This window comes from Monodon monoceros, unplaced genomic scaffold (genome assembly GCF_005190385.1).
Source record: "Monodon monoceros isolate NGI ecotype Baffin Bay Population unplaced genomic scaffold, NGI_Narwhal_1 Super_Scaffold_3, whole genome shotgun sequence".
In the NCBI taxonomy this organism is placed as follows: Eukaryota; Metazoa; Chordata; class Mammalia; order Artiodactyla; family Monodontidae; genus Monodon; species Monodon monoceros.
Window position 1 is genome coordinate 98,816,026 of NW_021703780.1, and position 24,177 is coordinate 98,840,202.

The 24,177-nt window shown below is 43.0% G+C and overlaps 1 protein-coding gene across 6 annotated transcripts in view; it reads right to left on the minus strand.

Moving 5' to 3' along the window:
* Positions 1-24,177, minus strand: part of CUNH3orf20 (chromosome unknown C3orf20 homolog) — a 92,074-nt gene that overhangs the window by 64,291 nt on the left and 3,606 nt on the right. For all 6 annotated transcript variants that reach the window (XM_029242001.1, XM_029242006.1, XM_029242002.1 and 3 more), the window contains exons 2-5: positions 17,962-18,018; positions 17,106-17,584; positions 16,334-16,453; positions 9,526-9,667 (exon numbers count right to left, since the gene is read on the minus strand). In XM_029242001.1, coding sequence (XP_029097834.1) covers positions 9,526-9,667; positions 16,334-16,453; positions 17,106-17,584; positions 17,962-18,018 — 798 coding nt within the window. The remainder of the gene's footprint in view (positions 1-9,525; positions 9,668-16,333; positions 16,454-17,105; positions 17,585-17,961; positions 18,019-24,177) is intronic.

Consider the following 24,177-nt stretch of genomic DNA (forward strand, 5'->3'; position numbering starts at 1 on the left):
ATTTTTATGAAAGATATGACTCTATACATTCAAGAAGATCAACAAACTGCAGGTAGGATAAATTCAAAGACAGCCACGTTATTATCGAACTGCAAAAAGACAAAGAAAGAATCTTGAAAGCAGCAAAAGAAGAGACTTGTCATGTACAAGGGATCCTTAATAAGATTAGTGGCCAAGTTCTCATCAGAAACCAAGAAGGCCAGAGGCACTGGGATGAAATATTTAAAAAGCTGAAAAAAAAAAAAAAAGCTATCAACCAAGGCTTCTATATTGAATAAAACTATTCTTCAAAAATGAAGGAGAAATTAAGATTTTTCCAGATAAACTAAAGCTGAGACAGTTCACCACTAGTACACCTGCCCTACAAAAAATGCTAAAAGGATTCCTTAAGGTTGAAATGAAAAAACACTTGACAGTAACTCAAAGACAAACAAAGGAAAAAAGAACACCAGTAAAGGTAACTACATAAGTAAATATAAAATTCAGTATTATATTATTATTTTGTTTATAATTCCTTTTTTCCTACATGATTTGAAAAAACAAATGCATAAAACAATACTTGTAAATCTATATTAATGGCAATGTATATATAAAGAGTTAATTTCTGTTAACAACAAAATAAAGGAGGAGGAATGGAGCTGTATAGGAGCAGAGTCTTACATGCTATTGAGGCTAAGTTGGTCTTAACTCAAACTAATACGTTGTCAAATGTAATTAGTTTCTTCAGGCTGCTGTAACTAAGTACCACAAACTGGGTGACTTGAACAGCAGAAATTTATTCTCTCACAGTCTGGAGTCTAGAAGTCTGAAATCAAGGTGCTGATAGGGCCATATTCTTGGAGGCTCTGGGGAAGAACACTTCCTTGCCTCTTCCTATTTTTCTAGTGGTTACCAAGAATCTTTAGCATTCCTTGGTTTATAGATGCATCATTCTAACGTCTATCTCAGTCATCACGTGGTGTTCTTCCCTCTCTGTGTGTCTGTTTTCTCTTCTTATAAGGACACCAGTGGATTAGGGCTCATTCTAATCCAATATAACTGCATCTTAATAATTATATCTGCAAAGACCCTATTTCTAAATATGGTCATATCCTGAGGTTCCAGGTAAACATAAATTTTTGTTAGACATTATTCAACCCATTATACCAGGGAAACCAGTAAGAAAATAACTAGAAAGTGTGGAGAAAAGGAAATCAGAGAGCTACCATATAATCCAGCAATCCCACTCTTCAACATATACCCAGAGAAAAACATGGTTCGAAAGGATAAACACACCCCAATTGTTCATTGCAGCACTGTTTACAATAGCCAAGACATGGAAGTGACCTAAATGTCCACTGACAGATGAATGGATAAAGATGTGGTACATATATACAATGGAATATTACTCAGCCATTAAAAAGAATGAAATAATGTCATTTGCAGCAACATGGATGGACCTAGAGATTATCATACCAAGTGAAATAAGTAGGACAGGGAAAGACAAATATCATATGATATCACTTATATGCTGTATCCAAAAAGAAAAAATGAAAGAAATGTACTTATTTACAAAACAGAAATAGACTCACAGACTTAGAGAAGGAACTTATGGTTACTGGAGAGAAGGGTGGGAGGAGGGATAGATTGGGAGTTTGGGATTGACATGTACATACTGCTGTATTTAAAATAAAATGCCTAGGGACTACCCTGGTGGCGCAGTGGTTAAGAATCCACCTGCCAATGCAGTGGACACAGGTTTGATCCCTGGTCCAGGAAGATCCCACACACCACGGAGCAACTAAGCCCGTGTGCCACAACTGCTGAGCCTGTACTCGAGAGCCCGCGAGCCACAACTACCGAGCCCACGGGCCACAACTACTGAAGCCCTTGTGCGTAGAGCCTGTGCTCCGCAATAAGAGAAGCCACCATAATAAGAAGCCCATGCACCACAACAAAGAGTAGCCCCCACTTGCCACAACTAGAGAAAGCCCATGCACAGCAACAAAGACCCAATGCAGCCCCCATACATACATACATAAAAATAAAATGCCTTTCCATGAAAAAGAAAGAAAACAAACAGCAAAATGGCAGAATTCAGTCCTCCCATATCATCAATTACTTTAAATATAAATGGATTAAACTCTCCAAAGGCAGAGATCTGCCAAATGGATAAAAACAAAACAAAATATATTACTCAACTATATGCTATCTACAAGAGACTCACTTTAGATGCTAAGACACAACTAGGTTGAAAGTGAAATGATGGAAAAGGATATTCCATGCAAATAGTAACCAAAAGAAAGGTGGCTGTATTGATATCAGACAAAATAGACTTTAGTAAAAATTTTTACAAGAGACAAAGAAGGACATTATGTATTGAGAAAAGGGCCAATACCTCAAGAAGATATAACAACTATAGACATATAAACACCTAACAACAGAGCCCTAAAATATATAAAGCAAAAATGCACAGAATTAGAGGAAGAAATAGTTCTACAATAAGAGAGACTTCACTACCTTACTTTCAATAATGGCTAGAAAAACTAGACAGAAAATCAGAGGACTTGAACAATAGTATAAACCAACTAGAGCTACCAGGCATATACAGAACATTCCACTTGACAACAGGAGAATACACGTTCTTCTCAAGTTCACAAGGATTGTTCTCTGGTCTACACAGTATGTTAGGCCACAAAACAAGTCTCAATAAATTTCAAAAAACTGGAACCATAAAGAGTATATTCTCTGACAACAGAATGAAACTAGAAATCACTGGCAGAAGGAAATTTAGAAAATTCACAGACAGGTGGAAATTAAGCACACACTTTTAAACAACTAATGGATAGAGAATAAATCACAAGGGAAATCAGAAAATACTTTGAGATAAATGAAAACAAAAACACAAAATACCAAAACTTATGGGATCAGGTGAAAGCAGTACTCAGAGAGAAATTTACAGCTATAAATATTCACATTATGACAGTCTCTAGGCCCAATCCATGTTGCTGCAAATGGCATTATTTCATTTGTTTATACAGCCTAGAGATTGTCATACTGAGTGAAGTAAGTCAGTCAGAGAAAGACAAATATCATATGATATCACTTATATGTGGAATCTAAAAAAATGGTACAAATGAACTTATTTACAAAATAGAAATAGAGTCACAGATGTAGAAAACAAACTTATGTTACTGGGGGGAAACGGGGGGGGAGGGACAAACTGGGAGATTGGGATTGACATATACACACTACTATATAAAAAATAGATAACTAATAAGAACCTACTGTATAGCACAGGGAATTCTTCTCAATACTCTGTAATGACCTGTATGGGAAAAGAATCTGAAAAAGAGTGGATATAGTAAATCAACGATACTTCAATTTTAAAAAAGATTAAAAGATTAAAAATTTAAAAAACTAAGAGTGGATATATGTATAACTGATTCACTTTGCTGTACAGCAGAAACTAACAACATTGTAAATCAACTACACACCAATAAAATTTTTTAAATATTCATATTAAAGGAGAAGAAAGATCTCAATTCAATAACCCAACCTTCTACCGTAATGAACTATAAAAAGAACAGTAAAGTAAAACTAAAGCTAGCAGAGGAAGGAAATAATAAAGATTAGAGAAAAGAAAAACAAAACGGAGAACAGAAAAAACAATAGAGAGAACTGACAAAACCCAAAACTGGTTCTTTGAAACGATCTGTAAAATTAACAAAACTTTAGCTACACTGACTGAGGGGGAAAAAAAAAAGGAAGACTCAAATTCCTAAAATCAGAAATGAAAGTGGAGACATTACTACTGACCTTACAGAAATGAAAAAAGATCATAAGAGAATTATATGAAGATCTGTACCTCTACCAGTTAGGTAACCTAGTTGAAAAGGACCAATTTCTAGAAACATGCAAAGCAAAGTTGCAGGATACAACACCAACACATAGAAATAAGTTGTCCATGAACATGCGATGTCTTTCCATTCATTTCAGTCCTCTCTACTTCAGCAATATTTTGTAGTTTTCAGTGTACGAGTTTTACACCTCCTTGGTTAAATTTATTCCAAAGTATTTTATCCTTTTTGATGTTATTGTAAATGGTATCATTTCCTTTTGTTTATTACTTTTCTATTGTAGTTGTTGCTCATATAGCATTTCAGATCATTTGTTCCCGGTGTTCATGGATTGGAAGAATTAATATTGTTAATGGCAATGCTCCCCACAGTGATCTACAGATATTGGGTTGGACAAAAAGTTTGTTTGGGTTTTTCTGTAACATCTTAGGGTCTTTTTGGCCAACCCAATACAATGCAATCCCTATCAATCCCATCAATCTTTTTTGCAGCAATGGAAAACTTGATCCTAAAACTCGTACAGAATTGCAAGGGTACCCAAATAACTAAAATAATCTTGAAGAAAAGAATAAAGATGAAGGACCCACACTTATTGATTTCAACACTTACTACAAAGTGATAATAAAACAGTGTGGTACTGGCATAATAGACATATATATCAACAGAACAGAATTGAGAGTCCAAAAATAAGCCCATATATCTATGGTCAATTGATTTTCAACAAGGGCGACAAGACCATTCAATGAGGGAAAGAATAGTCTCTTCGACAAATAGTGCTAGGACAATTGGGAACCACATGCAAAAGAATGAAGTTGGACCCTTACTCATACTATATGCAAGGATCAACTGAAAAATGGACCAGAGATCTAGACCTAAGAGCTATAACTATAAAGCTCTTAGAAGAAAACAGAGGAATAAGGAATAGTTTCTTAGATATAAAATCCAAAAATATAGAAAAACTGGACTTCATCAAAATTTAAATCTTTTGTATATCAAAGGATGCTATCAAGAGTATGAAAAGACACCTCACAGTACAGGAAAAATATATGTAAATTATATATCTGATAAGGGCCTAGTATCCACAATATAAAAAGAACTCACAACTTAATCAAAAAATGGGCAAAGGACTTGAATACACATTTCTACAAAGAAGATTATACAAAGAAGGCACATGAAAATGCTCCTAATCATTAGCTATTAGGGAAATGCAAGTCAAAACCATGACAAGATATCACTTCACACCCACTAGAATGGCTGGAAATTAAAAATTGGAAAATATCAAGTATAGTCAAGGATGTGGAGAAATTGAAACCCTCACACATTGCTGGTGGGAATGTAAAATGGTGCAGCCACTTTGGAAAACATTCTGAATGTTTTCATAATAAGTTAATAAGTTAAATATAGAATTATCATATGACCCAGTAATTCCACTCCTAGGTATAGACCGAAAAGAAATGAAAACAGTGTGCAAATAAAAACTTCTCCAAGAATGTTCACAGCACCATTATTCATGCTAGCCAAATGGTGGGAGCAATCTAATGTCCATAAATGAAAGAATGGATTTTAAAAAGTGGTATATCCATACAACAGAACATTAGTCAGCCACGAAAAGGAAGGAAATTCTGACACATGCTACAACACGTATGAATCTTGAAAACATTAAGTGAAGGAAGCCAGGCATAAAAGGCCACATACTGTAAGATTCCATTTATATGAGATGTGCAGAATAGGCAAATCCATAGAGACAAAAAAACAGATTGGTGGTTGCCCCTGGGGGTAGGCAGAAATGAGGAGTGACCAATTAATGGGTATAGGGTTTTCTTTTGGGGTGAACTCAATAGAGGAGTTGGTTGCACAACACTGTAAATGTGCTAAATGCCACTAAATTGTACACATTAAAAGCACTGACTTTATGTCATGTGAATTTCACCCCAATCAAAAAAACAAAGGGAGGGAATTCCCTGGAGGTCCAGTGGTTAGGACTCTGTGCTTCCACTGCCAAGGGCTGGGGTTCAATCCCTGGTCGGGGAACTGGGAGAACTGATGCATACGACAACATGGAAGAACCTCGAAAACATTATGCTAAGTGAAAGAAGCCAGATAAAAAGACCACATACTGTGTGACTCCATTTATATGCAGTGTCTGGAATAGGGAAATGCATAGAGACAGAAAGGAGATGAGCAGTTGCCAGGGACTGTGGGGGAGGAGAAATGGGGAGTGACTGCTTATTAGGTACAGGGTTTCCTTCTGAGGTGATGAAAAAGTGCTGGAAACTAGATAGTCGTGATGGTTGTACAACACTATGAATGCCACTGAATTGTACACTTCAAAATGCTTAAAATGGTAAATGTTATGTGCATTTTACATATTAAAAAAATGTGCACCTCACACAGCAGTTCTGAGTGCTCAACAAATCCCTAAAGGAACAGCACTTAGCACAGTACTGGGCACATGGTGATTATGGTTTGTTTTTAATGTGGTGAGTTGTATCTTTGTATGAAAAAAGGACTTGAGGGAAGTTTGACAGGAGACTCAGCCATTGAGGAGAGGGGTCCAAGGAGATGCTGACAGCCCAAATGAAAGGGATGCCGGAGATGGTTCTGGGGTCTGACACTGACCAGTGCAAACCCACTAGGGCTTGGAGCTTTTTGGCAATCCAAGGGCAGACACATCACTTCTACCTGAGAGTTTTGCCCAGCAGTCTCCGTGAAGACAGAATTAGCTGCCAAGTCCAGGGTTCTGTGGAACCCATGAGGGAGGGAAGTGTCTCCCAAACATTTTCTCTACTCCAGAGGGATCCAACACCTGCACGTGTGTTTTGGCCATTTGATCACAGTAACACAGATGCTGTCCTTCAAGATCACTGGGTCCAACTTTCTCACCTTGTAATGGAGAGAAGTGAGGCCCAGAGAGATGGAATGGCTTATGCAGGGTCACCAAGAAGAACTGGGCCTAGAATCCAGGCCTCTTGGGACTCCCACAGCAGAAATACATTAATGACCAAGATCACTGGGGTCTGAGTCAAGCGCACCAGCATCGATGGCCTGAGGTCTCGGGTGGTCCCAGCAGGGGGTCCTTGGGATTCTGTGGCAGGGAAGGGAACATGGATCCCAGCACGCTGGTCTGCAGTACCTTGATCCCCTGATCTACAGTTGTCCACCCCTCTCTGGTCCTGCCAATAGCAACCTAATTCACGGACACCGCTTCATGAGTTCAGGGTGATGGTCCCATTCAATGCAGTGTTGAGGAAGAAAAGGGGGGAGAGGGAGCCCCATGACCCCTGTGAGCAGCAGCTGCCTGGGAAGGTGTGTGCTGAGTTCAATGCACAAGGTGCCCTGGAAGCAGGGCTGAGCAGAGGGTAATGAATGCACTCATTTATGGTCAGAGAAACCATAGGACTCCTTTGACAGGCACTGCAATTCTGAATTCCCAGTTCAGTGGAGAGGAGGCCAAAGGAAGCGAGGGGGGCCATGGCCAGAAAGGCCTGCTGGGCCGCCTGTTGAGACGGCTCAGAGAGCCGCCTCCCTCTAAGGTAAAGTGGTACATTCACTCCATTCCATTAATCATTGCATATAATACTCGATAAACATCTGTGAATGAAGAAAGCAACCTGACTCCATTCATGCTAAAATATGCATAACTCTCAGCCTTTACCCTGCATGTTAGAAATCTTAGTTTTCCTCAGTCTAGGGTTCTTGGTGCATAGAAAAGCTTTGAAGGTCCGCAGACCCCCTGCAATCACAGGAAATGTTTTACATGCATGTGTATCAGTTCATATTTCTGGGAAGAGGGTCTATAGCTTTCACCAGATTCTCAACGAGAAAATGTGTCCCCTTGTGCCACTCACACACCCCGAGGTTGGGACCCAGCTGCCCACATTCTCATGAATACCGCCAGACCTCAGCTGCAGATCAACCCGAGCATGTGCCAGGTGGGGTATGTGCAGTGCGGGTTAGACTCCAAATACATGGATCTTGGGGGCAAAGTATGCAAGAACCACAGTACTTACCCATTGAGCCTGGGACAGAAGGACAAAGACCCCCGCCCCCAGGATGGAGGGTCTCCTATCACCTTCTCTCGGCTAGAGATGAATCGTTCTGTGTCTCCAACCTCTTCCCACCTGGGAGAGCCTCGAAGGCAGGGACTGCTGCTGCACCCCCAGCCCGCACTGACACGTAATCACAGAGAGTCGGGTTCAGTACGTACTGGTTGATCAGGACCGAATTTGAGGCTTGACTCTTGGTACTTCTTCTCTGACCTGAACAAACTCTTAATATCCCAGAGGACCCGTCACCAGACTTCTCTGACCAAATGAAAAGCCAAAGGAAACACTCTGGCTTTGTCAAAGCCTGGAGTTCTCTGGGCTGAGCTGCTGGGGAGAAAGGGAAGCACCAAATAAAAGGATACTAAACGAAGAAGGACCCATCATAGAAGGTGTAATGCAACTTGATGGCCTTCTTGGGTGCCTTCCATTCCTGAAAATGCCGGTCCAAGTGAAGATGATGGGCAGGAGGTTGGTGAGGGGTGGGAGTGGAAGTCTGAGCACCTGGAGGGTGCGGATGGTGGGAGCTTGGGATCTGAGCGTCCCCTTTGGGGGTAGACATTAGATGAGGGGGCATCTTTGCCCTGTAGTTGCGTAAGATCATGGGTAGAAGATATTCCTCCCTTTCCACGAGACCCTTTTGGCTTCTCTGCAGGGAAGGAGACCAACATATTTTCTAGCCACTTGCCTCTCACTCACCAGGCTCTCTACAGCCCTTCCCCAGCTCCCCAGACTCCCATTCCATTTCCCTGTCCCCAAAGTATCTGTCCCTACCCCAACCCCTCATCCTTACAGGTAATGTTTTTAGGAAGAACTGGGAAGGTCCCCATACCCCTTTGAGACCGGCCCTGGCCTGATTTCCACCTTTTGCACAGGAGTGGGGACCCATGGAGTGGAGCTGCGTGTGGAACGGGGTGGCAGAGCTGGAGGCTTTGATCACCTCCCAATCCTGAGCTTACAAAGGAAGACAGCTTCCTTCTGGAATGTCACAGTAAGGAGCAAACCGGGTGGCTGCCCTCTACGCATATTCTACAGCTGCAGTGACAGTGGCCTGTGAGCCCCAGGACACATATATGCTTAGATGTAACTAGGTTTGAAATCCTTTATGGCCTATGGTCCAGGCCTTTGGAGGAACGCAGATTCACTTGCTAGGACTTGTGGGACACACAAAATCATAAATACCATTAATCACCCATGTCAGTGTTTTTTGTTTTGAGAGCTGTTCCTTTTTTTCTAAGAGAACATCTGACAAATTATGTCAAGAAATAAACATTCTTAACTGTAAGGGTGTGTAAACTTTAAGAAGCCATGCAAAGGGGTCTCACTGGTGAGGAGGCAAAGAACATTGCCCTGGGACAGGCCCATTGAGCTCTGGGACCTCAGACAATGCCTTACCATGTGCTTGGGGTACCTCAGTTTCCTCATCTGTAAAATGGGCATAAACCTGTCTTCCTCATAAGGTCATAGTAGGACTGAAAATGACTGTGATTGTGGAAGGACTAGGGACCTGTGTGTGAGGGACAACTATCACCCTGTCACTGTGGCTGGGGGCACTGGGTAGCCAACATGTCCGTGATCCCCCTCCACGCACACACAGGCTGTGCCCTCCTCTCCCATACACCCCCAACCACTAAGGTGCTCACATAAGGCGACACATCTCCTGCAGCTTCTCCCGGGCTTCAGGGCAGGGGTCGCTGAACTCGATAACCTCAGAGGCAGAGGTTCCCGCTCCTCGTTGTGGGGATGTCAAGACTACTTCTTCCAAATTTGGGGGTTTGCCTGTAGCTGGAGATGAACAGGTTAGGGAGGGTTTTAGAAAATGGTTTCTCAAGACGTCATGTTCACCTGGGGTGAGGGGGCGGGGAGAGCAGGAGAGCTGCATCCCTTGAGAATCAAAATAACTGTGGGAATCATTTATGCTTCCAGGGATAAGAATCCCCAGCAGGTCACTTATGAAACAGAGGCGGCGCTCTGTGAGTCAACTGAGTGTGTGTCAGGAACACTCATGCAGAGTGGTGAATCCAGCCACATTTCCCCAAGGGCGGCCTGGTCCTGGGTAGAGAGAGCACACACATGGCTGTGGTGGATGCAGAAGGGATTCCCTTGTGACACTTCTGACTTAAGACAAAAAGTCCCAGTTCCATCTCAATGGCTCAATGGCTCAAGGGCTTCAACACTTCTCTGATGCTGGCTTACCTCGGCCTTCGGCAGAGGGCAGAGTATATCAACTGAGACTCAAGACTGTGATGTTTTGCGGGCTTTTGTGTGTGCTTGTGGTAAAATACGTATAACAAAAATTTAGCGACTTAAATTTTAAGAGGCAAGTTCAGTGGTATTAAATACATTCACAGTGTTGTGCAACCGTTATCACCATCTATTCCCGTAACTCTTTTTATCTTATAAAATTGAAACTCTGTAACAATAACCCCCCATGCTCCCCTACCCCCAGCCCCTGGCAACTGCCAATCTACTTTCTATCTTTATGATTTTGAGTACTCTAAGTACCTCCTATAAGTGGAATCATACAGTATTTGTCTTTTTTGTGACTGGTTTGTTTCATGTAGCATAATGTCCTCATGTTTCACCCATGTTATAACATATTGCAGAATTCCCTTCCTTTTTAAGGCTACATAATATTCCATTATAGGTGTAGACCAAATCTTTCTTTTCAATTTTTTAAAATATTTATTTATTTGGCTGTGCCAGGTCTTGGTTGTGGCACTCGGGATCTTCATTGCGGCATGCGGGATCTTTTAGTTGAGGCATGTGGGATCTAGTTCCCTGAACAGGGTTTGAACCAGGGCCCCCTGTATTGGCAGCATGGAGTCAACCACTGGACCACCAGAGAAGTTGCATTCCAGGAATAAATCCTGTTTAGTGTCATGTTGTATAATCCTTTTATTATGCTGCCGAATTCTGTTTGCTAATATTTTGCTAAGGATTTTTGCATAAATGTTCATCAGGTATATTGGTTTGTAGTCTTCTTCTAGTGTCTTCGGCTCCAATATCAGGGCAATATTGGCCTCACAGAATGAGTTGGGAAGTGTTCCCTCTTCAATTTTGGGGAAAAATTTTAGAACGATTGGCATTAATTCCTCTTTAAATGTTTGGTAGAATTCATCACTGAAGTTATCAGGTCCAGGGATTTTCTTTGTTGGGAGATTTTTGATAACTGATTCAATCTCTTACTATTTATAGGTCTAGTTCAAATTTTCTATTTCTTCATGATTTAGTCTAAGTAGGTTTTGTGTTTTAGGAATCTGTCCACTTCATGTAGGTTATCCAATTTGTTGGCATACAGTTAGTTGTTCATAGTACTCTCTGATAATCCCTTTTATTTCCGTAGAATCAATAGTTGTGTCCCATTTTCAATTCTGATTTTAGGAATTTGAGTCTCCTTTCTTTTTTTCTTAGTCCATCTAGCTAAAGATTTGTCAATTGTGTTGATCTTTCTGAAGCATCAACTTTTGGTTTCATTGATTTTCTGTTTTTTTTATATTCTCTATTTAGTTTATCTCTGCTCTAACCTTTATTTCCTTCCTTCTCTAGCTTTGGGTTTAGTTTAAAGTTCCTTAAGTTGTAAAGTTAGGTTGTTTACTTGAGATCTTTCTTGCCTTTTAATGTAAGCATTAATAGCTATAAATTTTCCCCTTAGCATTGCTTTCATTGTACCCCATAAGTTTTGGTATGCTGTTTTCATTTTCTTTCTTTTTTTTTTTTTTTTTTTTTTTGCAGTACACGGGTCTCTCACTGTTGTGGCCTCTCCCGTTGCGGAGCACAGGCTCCGGACATGCAGGCTCAGCGGCCACGGCTCACGGGCCTAGCCACTCTGCAGCATGTGGGATCTTCCTGGACTGGGGCACGAACCCGTGTCCCCTGCATCGGCAGGTAGACTCTCAACCACTGTGCCACCAGGGAAGCCTGCTGTTTTCATTTTCATTTGTCTCTAGTATTTTATAGTTTTCCTTGTAATTTCTTCTTTGATCCATTGATTAGGTGTGTGTTATTTAATTTCCACAATTTTGTAAATGTTCCAATTTTCCTTCTGTTACTGATTTCTAACTTCATCCCATTGTGGTAAGATAAGATACTTTGAGTGAAATCTATTTCTTTTAATCTACTGAGACTTAATTTGTGGCCTAACATATGATCTATCCTAGAAATGTCCCATGTACACTTGAAAAGAATGTGCACTGGTTTTGTTGTTTTGTTTGTGTTCTGCATGTGTCTGTTAGATCTAGTTGATTTATTGTGTTGTTTTTTATTTTCTTACTTCTGTCTGTTATTCTATCCATTATTGTGAGTGGGTTATTGATGTCTCCCACTATTACTGTAGAACTACTTGTCTTCAACTGGTCAGGTTTTGCTTCATATATTTTGATGGCCTGTCATTAGGTGCATAAATGTTTATAACTGTTGTATCTTCTTACTGTATTGAAATTTTATTATTATAGAATGTCCTTCTTTGTCTCCTGTAATCTTTTTAAATTTAAAGTCTATTTTATCTGATATTAGTAGAGTCACCCCTGCTCTCCTTTGGTTACTATTTGAATGGAATATCTTTTTCCATATTTTCACATTCAAACCCAATTGTGTCTCTGGATCTCAAGTGAGTCTCTTATAGCATATAGTTGGATCATGAGTTGCTATTCATTCTCCCAATCTCAGTCTTTTGATTACAAAATTTAGCCAATTTACATTTAAAGGAATTACTGATAAGGAGGGACTTGCTTCTGTTACTGTGTTTATTTTCTATATGCCTTATTAGAGTTTTTGTTCTTCATATCCTGCATTACTGTCTTCATTTGTTTTAATTTTTTGTAGTGAAATTTTAAAATTTCTCATTTCCTTTTCTGTATATTGTAGTTATTTTCTTTGTGGTTACCATGGGGATTACAACTTCAATAACGTACAAAAACTCTCCTCCTTTACAGCATCATCCCCATCACTGTCAGTTGTTAATGTCCTAAAAATTACATCTTTTTATATCGTATGTCCCAAAACATAAATTAACATTTCTTTTAAATGCATTAATCTTTCAAATTATGTAGAAACTAAGATTTGGAGCTACAAACCAAAGTTAACAGTAATACTGGCTTTTACACTAATTTTTTTCTTTAAATATATTAGTCACTTAAATCATGTAGAAAAACAAAAAGTGCAGTTACAAACTACTGTTACAATAATACTAGCTTTTATTCTTTCCTATGTATTACCTTTATTGAGGTCTTTATTTCTCCATATAGCTTTGTGGTTCTCTCTAGTGTCCTTTCATTTCACCTTGCAGGACTCCCTTGAGCACTTCCTGCAGCACAGATTTAGTTGTCATGAACTGCCTCAGGTTTTCTATGTCTTAATGTCTTGCTCAGTTTTGAAGCACAGTTTTCCTGAATTCAGGATTGATTCTTAGCTGACAGGTTTTTTCTTTAAGCATTTTGAATATATTTGCCCTGTACCTTGTGTCCTCCAAATTCTGATGAGAAACCTGCTAATGATCTTATTGAAATTCATTGTATGTGAGGATTCACTTCTCTCTTACTGCTTTCAAGATTCTCTTTTTGTCTTTGTCTTTTGAAAGTTTGATGATTAATGTGTCTTGGTGTGGGTTTCTCTGAGTTCATCTTTCTGGGAGTCTGCTGAGTTTCTCTGACGTTTATATTCATGTCTTGCATCAAATTTGGGAAAATTTCAGCCATTATTTCTTTAAATATTCTCTCTGCCTCTTTTGATCTCTCTTCCTCTTCTGGGACTCCCACATGCATATGCCACTTGATGGTGTCCCACAGTTCCCTTAGGCTCTGTTCATTTTTCTTCAGTCTTTTTTCTTTCTGTTCTTCAGACTCAATAATTTCCATTGTCCTGTCTTCGAGCTGATTCTTTCTTCTGCCTGCTCAAATCTGTGGTGGCAATGTTTTGTGCTTATTTCCATTATTTTCAGAGTTATCCCCCATGGCAAGTCTTAGGTGGTATGAGGATATGATGACATAAAATTGTGGAGGTGATCATCCATGGCTGAATTTCCAGAAGCATCTATTCAGGTCCTGCCTGCTTCTGAGCCTCTGCTGCCTACTCAGCTGGAGCCACATGCTCTTCCTTGATATATGTAGGCTCATCTTCACCTTGGACTCAAAAATAAAATGAGTCCTCAGGCCAGGGGCATTGCTTAGGCTCCAACTGAGCCCTGAGGGCCTCATAACGGAGTCTTTCTCACTGTCAGCCAAGCCTTGAGGTTTCTGGTTGGTGCTTGGGTACCATGTCTGGTATCTGTCACTTTCAGTGGTTCCCAGTCCCTTTCCTGACTCCTCCAGCCATGAGACCAGAGACTTGACCCTAAGGCCCACCTACCTGCTGGCTGACCTCCTGGAACATCTGCTGGCCTGAGCATCCATTTCTGGCCTGCCCCTAGTTGCTTTGGGTCCCCAAGTGTGACAACCAGGAACCACTGTTGACAGATTTCTCTCAATTCTCTGCCTGTTAAGTTGGGCTATGCTCCTGAAATAGCTGTTGTCTGCTCAGGGAGTAGGTCCAACTCCTGGAGCCTGTCTGCTCCAAGTCTGCATGACCCTAGAACTGTAAAGGGGGCCAGCTGGCAAGGTGTGACAGCACGTGTACATGGAACAGATAGCAGAGGTCCCAAACCCAAAGTGACTTAAAACCACAACGACTCTACAATATGTTCTTTAAGCTAGGGTACTTTGGAGTGAAAGTGGGTATAATTAATAGTTATGCCAGGACAACAGCATAAACTGGGACTTTCCTGGGCAAGCTAGGACACACGGTTACTTATAAACTATTAGGGAAGGTTAACCACCCATCCTAGCACGCATGTGTGAGAAAAATTTCTAAACAATATCAGGAACCTATAAGAAATGCACCAGCGTTGAACATCCTAGTGAGAATGATGCAACATCATGGGGTAATCACATCCTCGGGTGGCAGAGGAAAACAGCCACATAGACAAAGAGACCAACAGACGTACGTAACTTTTGTTTTGGAACAACCTTACTCAAGGCATCACCCCTGAGGTCATTAGGAAGAAAAATATCATGAAATCACTGGGTGTCCTGAGGATACTTCGTTTCCCCTCAAAGTGACTGCATTGATTTAGGGCCAGCTCAGGAGGAGATATGATAAACCAGGAGCATATAAAGAGGGATGCTGGAAGTGATGCTCACAGTGACAGAAAATGTGTCATGAGAGGTAAAGGAACAGGGGAAACAAGAGTCTGAGGATGTCACCTCCATCAGGGAAGGTGTTCCTTGTCTTAAAATCCACACATGTACCCACAGCATTCAGAACAGTGACTGGGGCTTCCCTGGTGGTGCAGTGGTTGAGAGCCCGCCTGCCGATGCAGGGGACACGGGTTCGCGCCCTGGTCCAGGAAGATCCCACATGCCGCGGAGCGGCTGGGCCCGTGAGCCATGGCCGCTGAGCCTGTACGTCCGGAGCCTGTGCTCCGCAATGGGAGAGGCCACAACAGTGAGAGGCCCACGTACCAAAAAAAAGAACAGTGACTGACAACTAGCAATTGTTCAATAAACATTTGTTCTTTGACTGAAAGGCTACAGAATCAACTTGATATGGAGAGTGAGGCCTGGAAGAAGGCAAATCTCATAGCAATCCGAGGTGGGCTCAGGAATAAAATCCAAGCTTTTCAACTTCTAGCCTTACCTCCAGTGTCTGTGGGAATCACTGGACAGTCTTTGAGCATCCCAAACTTCTGTGGATCCTCCCACCACCACTTTGCAAATACAGTCCCTCCCCTACCCCACCACTCTATCACCACAGCCTTGGGGGCCCTGGAAGTTCCACGAGAGAAAGTTCCTTCTCTGCCCTCTCCAGCCCCAACTCATCTCTCCTCCAAGCTCTGGCTGCACAGTCACTGCTACCCTGTTTGGTCTCACCCGCCACCAGTTCTTTCCTTTAAGCCTTTCCTTCTGCTCTGCGTTTTCTGCAATAGAAAAGAAATGGCCTCTATGTCTGTTTTCTGCCCACATAAACTGACCCAGCTGGGGACACGTGGTTAGGCTTGGTATCCAAATACGTCCGTTCAGTTACTGGTTCCCCCACTTGCTGGGTGAGTATGGGTAACACAGGTCTCTCTCTGAGAAGAGGGAGTGAGTATGGGATAACATAGGAGGTGGAAGATGTGGGTTTGCTAGGGGTGTTGCCCCAGGTGAGAGGAACCACATTAACAGAAATGGAGCACTTGTAAACATTCAAACGATGAGACTGCAAAGTGGAGTGACTGGGTTGAGATATGTCACCTTTTATGGGACAGAATCTGTCAATAGCTAATGGGTCTCCAGCCAGGGCAGCTATATATCCTTCCTATCAGAAAACCAAATCAAATCATCTCATCAGCCTACACAGGAAATCTTCTATCCCCCTCCCCATCCCACCCCCACCACCAAAGGTAGGTCAAAAGGTCTTGCTGGGAATCACTGTTACCTGTTTTCTTCTTGACTTCCCTTCCGGTTGAGAGGGAAAAGCTCAGACAGCCAGTAGAGGACTCGTAGACAAGCTGGTAAGGTGAGTTCACTCCCATGGCTGGGATGTTTGTGGAAGAATCTGGAGTGGAACAGAGGGGATGCTGCTTTCAATTTTTTTATTTTAATTTTTTTAATCAAAAGTATAATAATGAAGTTTTTGTCCTAGTTGTATGGTAGATCAGATATTCTAAATTGCCCTGTTGTTACAAAACAACCAATTTCTGGAAGAAAAAGATTTTTTAATGCTGGAGAAGGCTCAGAGTAATTAAGAGAAATCTTTAAAGTTCTCTTCTACGGTGTTCTCCCAGTTCTCACGACTCTCCTGGTTCTGGCTCTGCTTGGCTCTGTCCTGCTACCCACCAACTGGCCCTCCCGATTTACCCCCTCCTCCTGGGTGCTGCCTCTCTCTACCTCGGCATCATTTCCACAAACTCCCCCTTTCAATACCTCACACTGTTCTCATGGCCAACCTCTCAATCTGGGCTCAGCAAAGCTGGAGGGATGGGAGGACAAAATGGAGAACGGAGAGGGGTGAAAGGATGATTCTTGGGGGTGGTCTCAGGAAGGAGCTGAGTTGCAAAGCGGACCCTTGGCTGCCACCTTTTCACGGAGCATTCTTGTAGACCTGTCTGGGGTGGGTGCAGTGGACGCATACACACATGCCCAGGCCAGACCCTTCCAGGCCCAGAAAAATGAGCCAGGATCCGGTGAGCCAGACTTCGCTGACTTACTGGACATGGACTCCAGCATGGCCTTCATCTTCAGGGTGAGGAGCTCGGTCAGCAGGTGGATAGACTGCCTCTGGAATCTGTGCAGGGTCTCCTGGCTGGATGGCCCCCGTTGGCCGTGGGTAGGAGAGTGCGTGGAGAATTTGGCCGGCCCAGTGGAAGCGGGCAGCATCGGCAGTGGTAGCACTGGCAGGGGTGGCTTGTTCTGGACAGGGGCCTGCACAGGGGCCGGTTCCATAAGCACCATGGGCGGGGCTCCAATGCTGATCTCCAGGCCCAGGATCTCAGAAGGGGTAGGGATCATGGGGTCAGTGGTCAGCTCCTCCCAGGTAAACTCAAAGATGTTTCTGATGCCCTTGGGTACAGAAATGCCTTCACTCTGGCAGACGATGAGCAGCCTGGAGATGCGGGCCAGCAGCTTGGGGTCCGTGGCGGTGTATTGCTGGTATAGTTCTCGGTTAGTCTTGATGTCATTCATGGTCCTAGAGCACACATACTACTAGGTAATACTGTCCATCTCAGACAAGAACCTTCAGCTGTGAGGAGGCAGACACCCTGAGAGCTGAATGAGAGCCAAAGTTCTCACCTAAGGTGAGGCCTTGGGGACAGATGGAACGGAAGTGCTGAAATGGCCCTTACAGGTCATTGAGCCAGGGCATCCTATGCGGGAGGATAAATAATTGGTCACTCTCTCCCACAAAGGGATGCCCCCCGTCACCTCACTTCCCTTCCTGGGGATGTGTCAGAGACCACGTTAGTGAGTCACTTTGGGAGGGGCCTCGGGATGAGCAGGTTCCCCAAACAGACCCTGGGCTGGAGTAAGGAAAAGAATGGGGAAGGGAAAAATGTTCCATCGCACCTTCTGTAGTCAGAGATCTGAGGGTGGAAGATCTGCTTGTGGTCTCTCAATAAAAACCTGCAAAAACAAAAACATGTTTCATTGGTTCCTTCTGGGGGAAGGTGATGTGGATGGAAGCTCCTGGTTGCAACGCAAGGATGGGCCTGGATTCAACATGTACATCCAAGGGCGAATGGGAAAGGAGGAGGAGGAGGAATTTTTTTAGTCCAACGACTAATATCGTTTACCACATCTCCTCAAATCTAGAACTTCTGACAACTCCTGCTACCGCAGCCTTCTAGTCATCAGTTCTACCACCTTCCATCCTGACAACCACTCCCCATGACGTCCATGGCCCTCTTCTCCTGCCAGACAATCCTCATTCTTTCACTCTTCAAACTGTGTCCTCTGGAGCCACCCCAAATTTGCCATTCCAGAACTGCGCCCCTGGTGCACACCCTCAGCATTTACAGTGCGGCTGCCCTGGTGTGAAAAGGCTATTATCTTTCCGGTTTCACTGATGAGGAATCGAAGGCTTATAGAGACAGAGCTCTTGGTCAGGAGTTGCCTGCCTGCAGACTCTTGGCATAGAGACCTTTCCAAAGACAACACGACTTCCTCACGGGCTTCCAACTGAACTGCCCATCCACCAGCAAAAAAATCTCCTAGGAACAAGAGTCCCACAGAGCAACCCCTTCAGACATTCTGCTGGTTTGCAGATAAACTGGCTTTCTACATGTATTTGCTGACTCCCTGGCATCTCTATTCCTCAGCTTTGGAGACTCAGAAAAATAGGTTCGTTTTTGAAATGATACGTCTACAGAACAAAGAGACCGCTCAGAATCTTGGTCATCTGGGCAACCAGCCAGAGGGATCTGACCCTGACCATGCAGGGCAGATCTGTTTTAAAGCCAGGATTCAAATGAAGAGAAGACGAATACAATTCTTGAAATGTTAACTGGTTTGAGGAACCCCACCCCACCCCCTACCAGTTCCTTTCTTGTGAGGTTAATTTTGAAGATATGCCTTACAAACAGATAAAAGCTGGGTTTTAAAACAGCTTTATTGAGATGTAATTCACATACCATACAATTCACCCTTTTTAAAGTGTACAATGGTTTTTAGTATAGTCACAGTTGTGCAACCATCACCACTATCTAATTTTAGAACATTTTTATCACCCCCCAAAAAAACCCATTAGCACTCACTCTCCATTCCTCCTCCCCCCAGGCAACGACTAATCTGCTGTGTGCCTCTATAGATCTGCCTGTTCTGGACATTTCATATAAATGGAATCACACACTATGTGGTCTTTTGTGACTGGCTTCTTTTACCATCATGTTTTTGAGGTTCATCCAAGTTACAGCATGTATGAGTACTTCACTCATATACTTCATTATATGGAAAGACCACCATTTGTTGATCCATTCAGTATCGTTTGGACACTTCGCTTGTTTCCACTTTTTGGCTATTATGATGGAACATTCAGGTACAAGTTCTTCTGTGAATGGATGCTTTCATTCTCTTGGGTTGATACCCAGGAATGGAATTGCTGGGTCGTATGATAACTCAATGTTTAACATTTTCGGGAACTCCCAGGCTGGTTTCCAAAGTAGCTGCACCATTCTACAGTTCTTTTTACAAAACCTGTAATGTATGAGGTTTTAAATTTCTCCATGTCCTTGTGAACACTTGTTATTATGTCTTTTTGATTTTAGTGCCATCCTAGAGGGTGTGAAGTGGTACCTCATTGTGTTTTTGATTTGCACTTCCCTAACGACTAATGATGTTGACCACCTTTTCACGTGTTTATTGGCCACTTTTCCACTTTTATATCTTCTTTGGAGAAAAGTCTTTTCAGATTGAACAACTGTTTTTTTTTAAAAGAAATGTCATTTTAAATTAAATGCACAAATAACCTCTATTTGTTACCATGTATTTATCTCTGCAAAACTCAGCTAGAGGTGACCACGTGACTCCATTCTATGAGATGCAGGTGGAGCTGTTGGGTGGGATCCTGGATATCTTTTCAAGAAGTCTGTCTGCATGGAGAGAACACTTTTTCTTTACTCACTGCCCTTCTCTTTCTTCTTGTCTGGAATAGATGAGATGGCTGTAACTCTGGCAGCCATATGGAGCCATGAGGTTACCTTGAGGAGGGAAGCCATGCATGAAAGGTGGCCGAGCAGAGGCACAGAGCCTGGACTCCTGCTGACATTGTGGCACCCACACACCGGCACTTAACCACCTGCCTCCAAACTTGTTTCACCTGAGAGAATGAACCCCTCATCTCTTTAAGTCCCTTTATTCAGATCTCTGTTCCTGCAGCCAAATGTGATTCCTGACAGACAACCAGCCGTGTGGGAACAGCATCACTCCCTCCTTTCCGTATATCTAATTTTCATTGTCACTCATTCATTTTTCCATCACTGAGACACAGGCCTTGCCCTCAAGTAGCTCAATGTTCAACAGGCAAAACAGACTTACAAAATTGATATAAGGGTCACACTGCCAAAAAAATATACAAAGGCCATGAAAACCCAAAGCCAAAAGTCTAAAAGAAGCTGCACTGAAGGCTGTCATAGAAGATGAATAAGAAGTCACCAGGCAGGTAGGAGGGAGAAGGCATTCTTGGTAAAAAGAAGAGTATGTGCAAAGGAACAGAGACATTTAAAGCATGGCAGGTTCAGGGAACCACAAAACACATCAGTATGGCTGGGGCCTTCGGGCTCTATGGGAAAGTACCAGACAAAGCTACAAATCGTGAAGGGCCTTGTATGCCATGCCAAAGATTTTGCATGCTATGTAATCATATACTCAGTGAAAGTACTCAATGTATTGTCTTTAATTGCTAGTTGCATCTCATGTGGTCTCTGCAAACAGAGGGCAAGCATCACGTCTTCTCCCCCTTTTACAGCCTCCACGACACTAAGACACCAAGTAAGCTGCCACATGCCAGAAAGTGAAAAATGCTTATAGCATGAAAATCCGACAGATAGCCCAATAGGCCCATGTAGACGGCTATAAACAAAGTTTCAATTAACAACTCCCACAAAGAAATAAAAAGAGCATGGAAGGAGTTTATAAAGGATATGAAAAATGACGACCCTCATTCCAACATCTTCAAAGTTTTGCGGGCTGTCTCCTCTTGGGGGCAGGACAGAGATGAGGGGAGGAGTGCACACGCACACAGGCTACTGTGCCAAGTCTGAGTGCTCTCTGCCAGGCAGAGGGAAATCCAGAAAAGGCAGTGTCACCGGGCGGCTAAGAACTCAGGCCATGTGACCTCGAGCCTCGCACTTGTGGACACTAGGCCCTGCCTCCCAGGACTGTGAGGACTAAATGAGGGCATATGTGTTAAGGATTGGCACAACGCCTGAAAGAGGTAAGTGCTCAATGAATGCTAAGCAGAAAAAGATAATCATTTGAAGTGGTTGAAGAAGGCTGTGCAACGGAAATGTCAGAAACTGGTTCAGAAGTAGGTGACTAGTGAACAAGGACAGGAAGAGCACTCCAGGTGATGAGAACAGCGCTTGCTCAGGTTGGAGGCTCTAAATTGCCTGGCAAGTTTGGGGAACTGCAAGTAACTTGAGGATGCTACAGGTTACTTGGGGGGGGCGGGGGGATGTGTAGGAGGGGTGGGCAGCAGCCTACTGAGAGGAGCTGGTGTAAACCGCTGAACACTGACTTCATCTTGCAGATGGGAAACCACAGGACTGCTAGCAGAGGTGGCATCTATATTGTAGGGCGCTCCTCCCACGGGCCAGCAGTGTGTTGGGAAGGAGTGTGAGAAATACGACTGCAGTGGGATTAGCCAAGGAGGAGAGCTGTACCCACAGCACCCCAATTTCTGCCTACAGTAAAAAAGCAATTTCCAGCCTATGCACCTGAAAGAGTACTTCAAAAGGCACAGACCCAGCAAACTCCCAGGGGTACACCGTGGGGCGCAAGCAGAACAAGGGTGAAAAGTGGGAAATTTCTAAACAGGCTTTGGGAAAATCAAGGGCACCCAACGAAGAAGGAAGCTGAGGGGGAAATTCAGGCATGGCTTTGAAAAAGAGAAAAGGGCATGCTTCCTTCTCATACTGGCACTGATTCAAGAATCCATTTTTGGGTAGAAGTTGTATCCAGCTGTATATTTAAAACCAAAATTAAACTGTGCTCCCTCAAGTAATCTGGTCCTGATTTTCTTTGCTATTTTCTCTAGTCTCCGGCTCTCTCTGGTTTTAACCAAAACGCTTTTGGTAAGGACAGTGAGCGGGCCAGATGTAACCGTGTGACTGCCATCTGTGAGTAAGCGCAGCTTCAGGCTGGGACAGGCAAGAGAACAAGCCCACACCTGATGCATGAAAGAGGTGGAAATGGAATTAGAAAACTAATAGACGCTGTCCTCTCCATTCAATATATAAAGAACGTTCTGGACAGCTTGAATTCTCTAGCAGATGAGAGGAAGAAGGGCTGAGCTATGGAGAGGAGTGGATCTGAGAGGAAGGAGAGGGGGGTCATGTGCATTACAATCAAGCTTAACTGCCTGCTGCCCAGCAAGGTTTGCTCTCGAGACTGCAACCTCAGTCACCGCTCTTCCTCGAGTTGAATCCACTTGCAAACCACCTGCATCCTCCACCAGGGGGATCCACTGTGGCACCAAAGGGCCATTAAGATGAGTCTCCCGGCAAGACTCATGGAGAGACAAAAAATGATCAACGCTTTGACCCAGTGATTTTAGTTCTGAAAGTAATGCCCAAGGGAACAGTTTTAAAAGGAGAAGGGAAGATAGTTCTTCAAATGTGGTCAAACCAAACAAAAAGATGCTTATAGCCACTTCATTCCTAACAGTGAAATAACGTAGCCAGCCAACAACTGAGGAACTGTTTGACAACGATGCAGATTAATATGAAGTATTAGGCAGCAAAAAAATAACTTGCACTCAGTTTTGAGAAATGTTAAATTAAAAAAAACCACACAAATGGTAGGTCTACATTGATTACACATCCCATAAACACCTATGCTGATCATAATTGGAAGCAGAGATACAAAGTCTTTCAGTTTTAAGGTAAAGATGACACTTTAGGAAAGAAGACAACAAACAAGGGCCCCTGAAAAGAAAGCAGCATGTTCTCAGACAGGCTTGTGACCTGGGAGACCTGGGCTGGGAGCAGGGCCCATTCTTGTATTTCCTGGTTTCCATATCAACCCTGAAAAACCGAGACTGTCTGTGCAGAGGAGTGGTGTGGGGACTGAGAGGTCAAGAGCTACACCCGTGTTCAAGCTCAGGGAAGCTTACTTGCTGATAATGACCAAATAGAAACAGAACACATCGTACCCCAGGGAAGGTTTTTACAACGGAGCAAAACCACCACCTAGCAGGTGAGCTTAGAGTTAGAGAGAACATGGCAGTTAGAAATGTAGCAGGGAAAGATGCTGTTTAAATGGAGGGTAGAAAACAAGTAATATTTGTGACCACTCCCATCACTGGACAGACGTACATTTACTGGGCATGGTTACACGAACAGCTGGGATTTACCGAGAAACAGTAACAGGAGATCAATACTCAGCCTGGGTGACAGGTTTTCACTAAAACACCCTGTTTCTTTCGATTGTTCTGGTTTTCCCATCTTCCTAGACAATGATCTACACCATCCCACCGTTCTCCCCACTCTGACCCGCCCCCCCCACATGCTCTGAACGTTAAGCCAATGTCCGGGTCCACACCAGCAAATGCCTCACCACCTACCAGCCAGCAGGGCAGGTGCCAGGACCACGGGAGTTTCATTTTCTCTCATGGTTTTCAGGAGGTTAACAAATTCTTTTCAATTATCACGACTAACCTTAGCCATATAGTTTTTTACAGGAACTGCCTGACGTATAACTGACTTAGTTCAATTCACTGGCTGAAAAAAAATTAAACACATATGGCGTGGCTATTCTGTGTTGTATTAACTGTAAAGACCAGTACCCACGTCCATTCCAAATTCTAAATTCTACTGCCTCATCTGTGTGTCACAAAAAGGTCAGCTGATAGCCATCTCCCAGGCTGCACTATGGCTTTAAGAGGAAATAAATTATCCCACAAGTCTTCAGCAAATGCACCGCTAAACATAGCAGGAATCTCATGTATATGGATTTAAAGTTTCTCCTTTGGGAATTTTGCAAGCAAACAAAATGATTTATTTAGCCAATTCAAACGAACTGTATCAAAACACACAAAGGCCTGGAGAAAAGATTACAATGAAAACA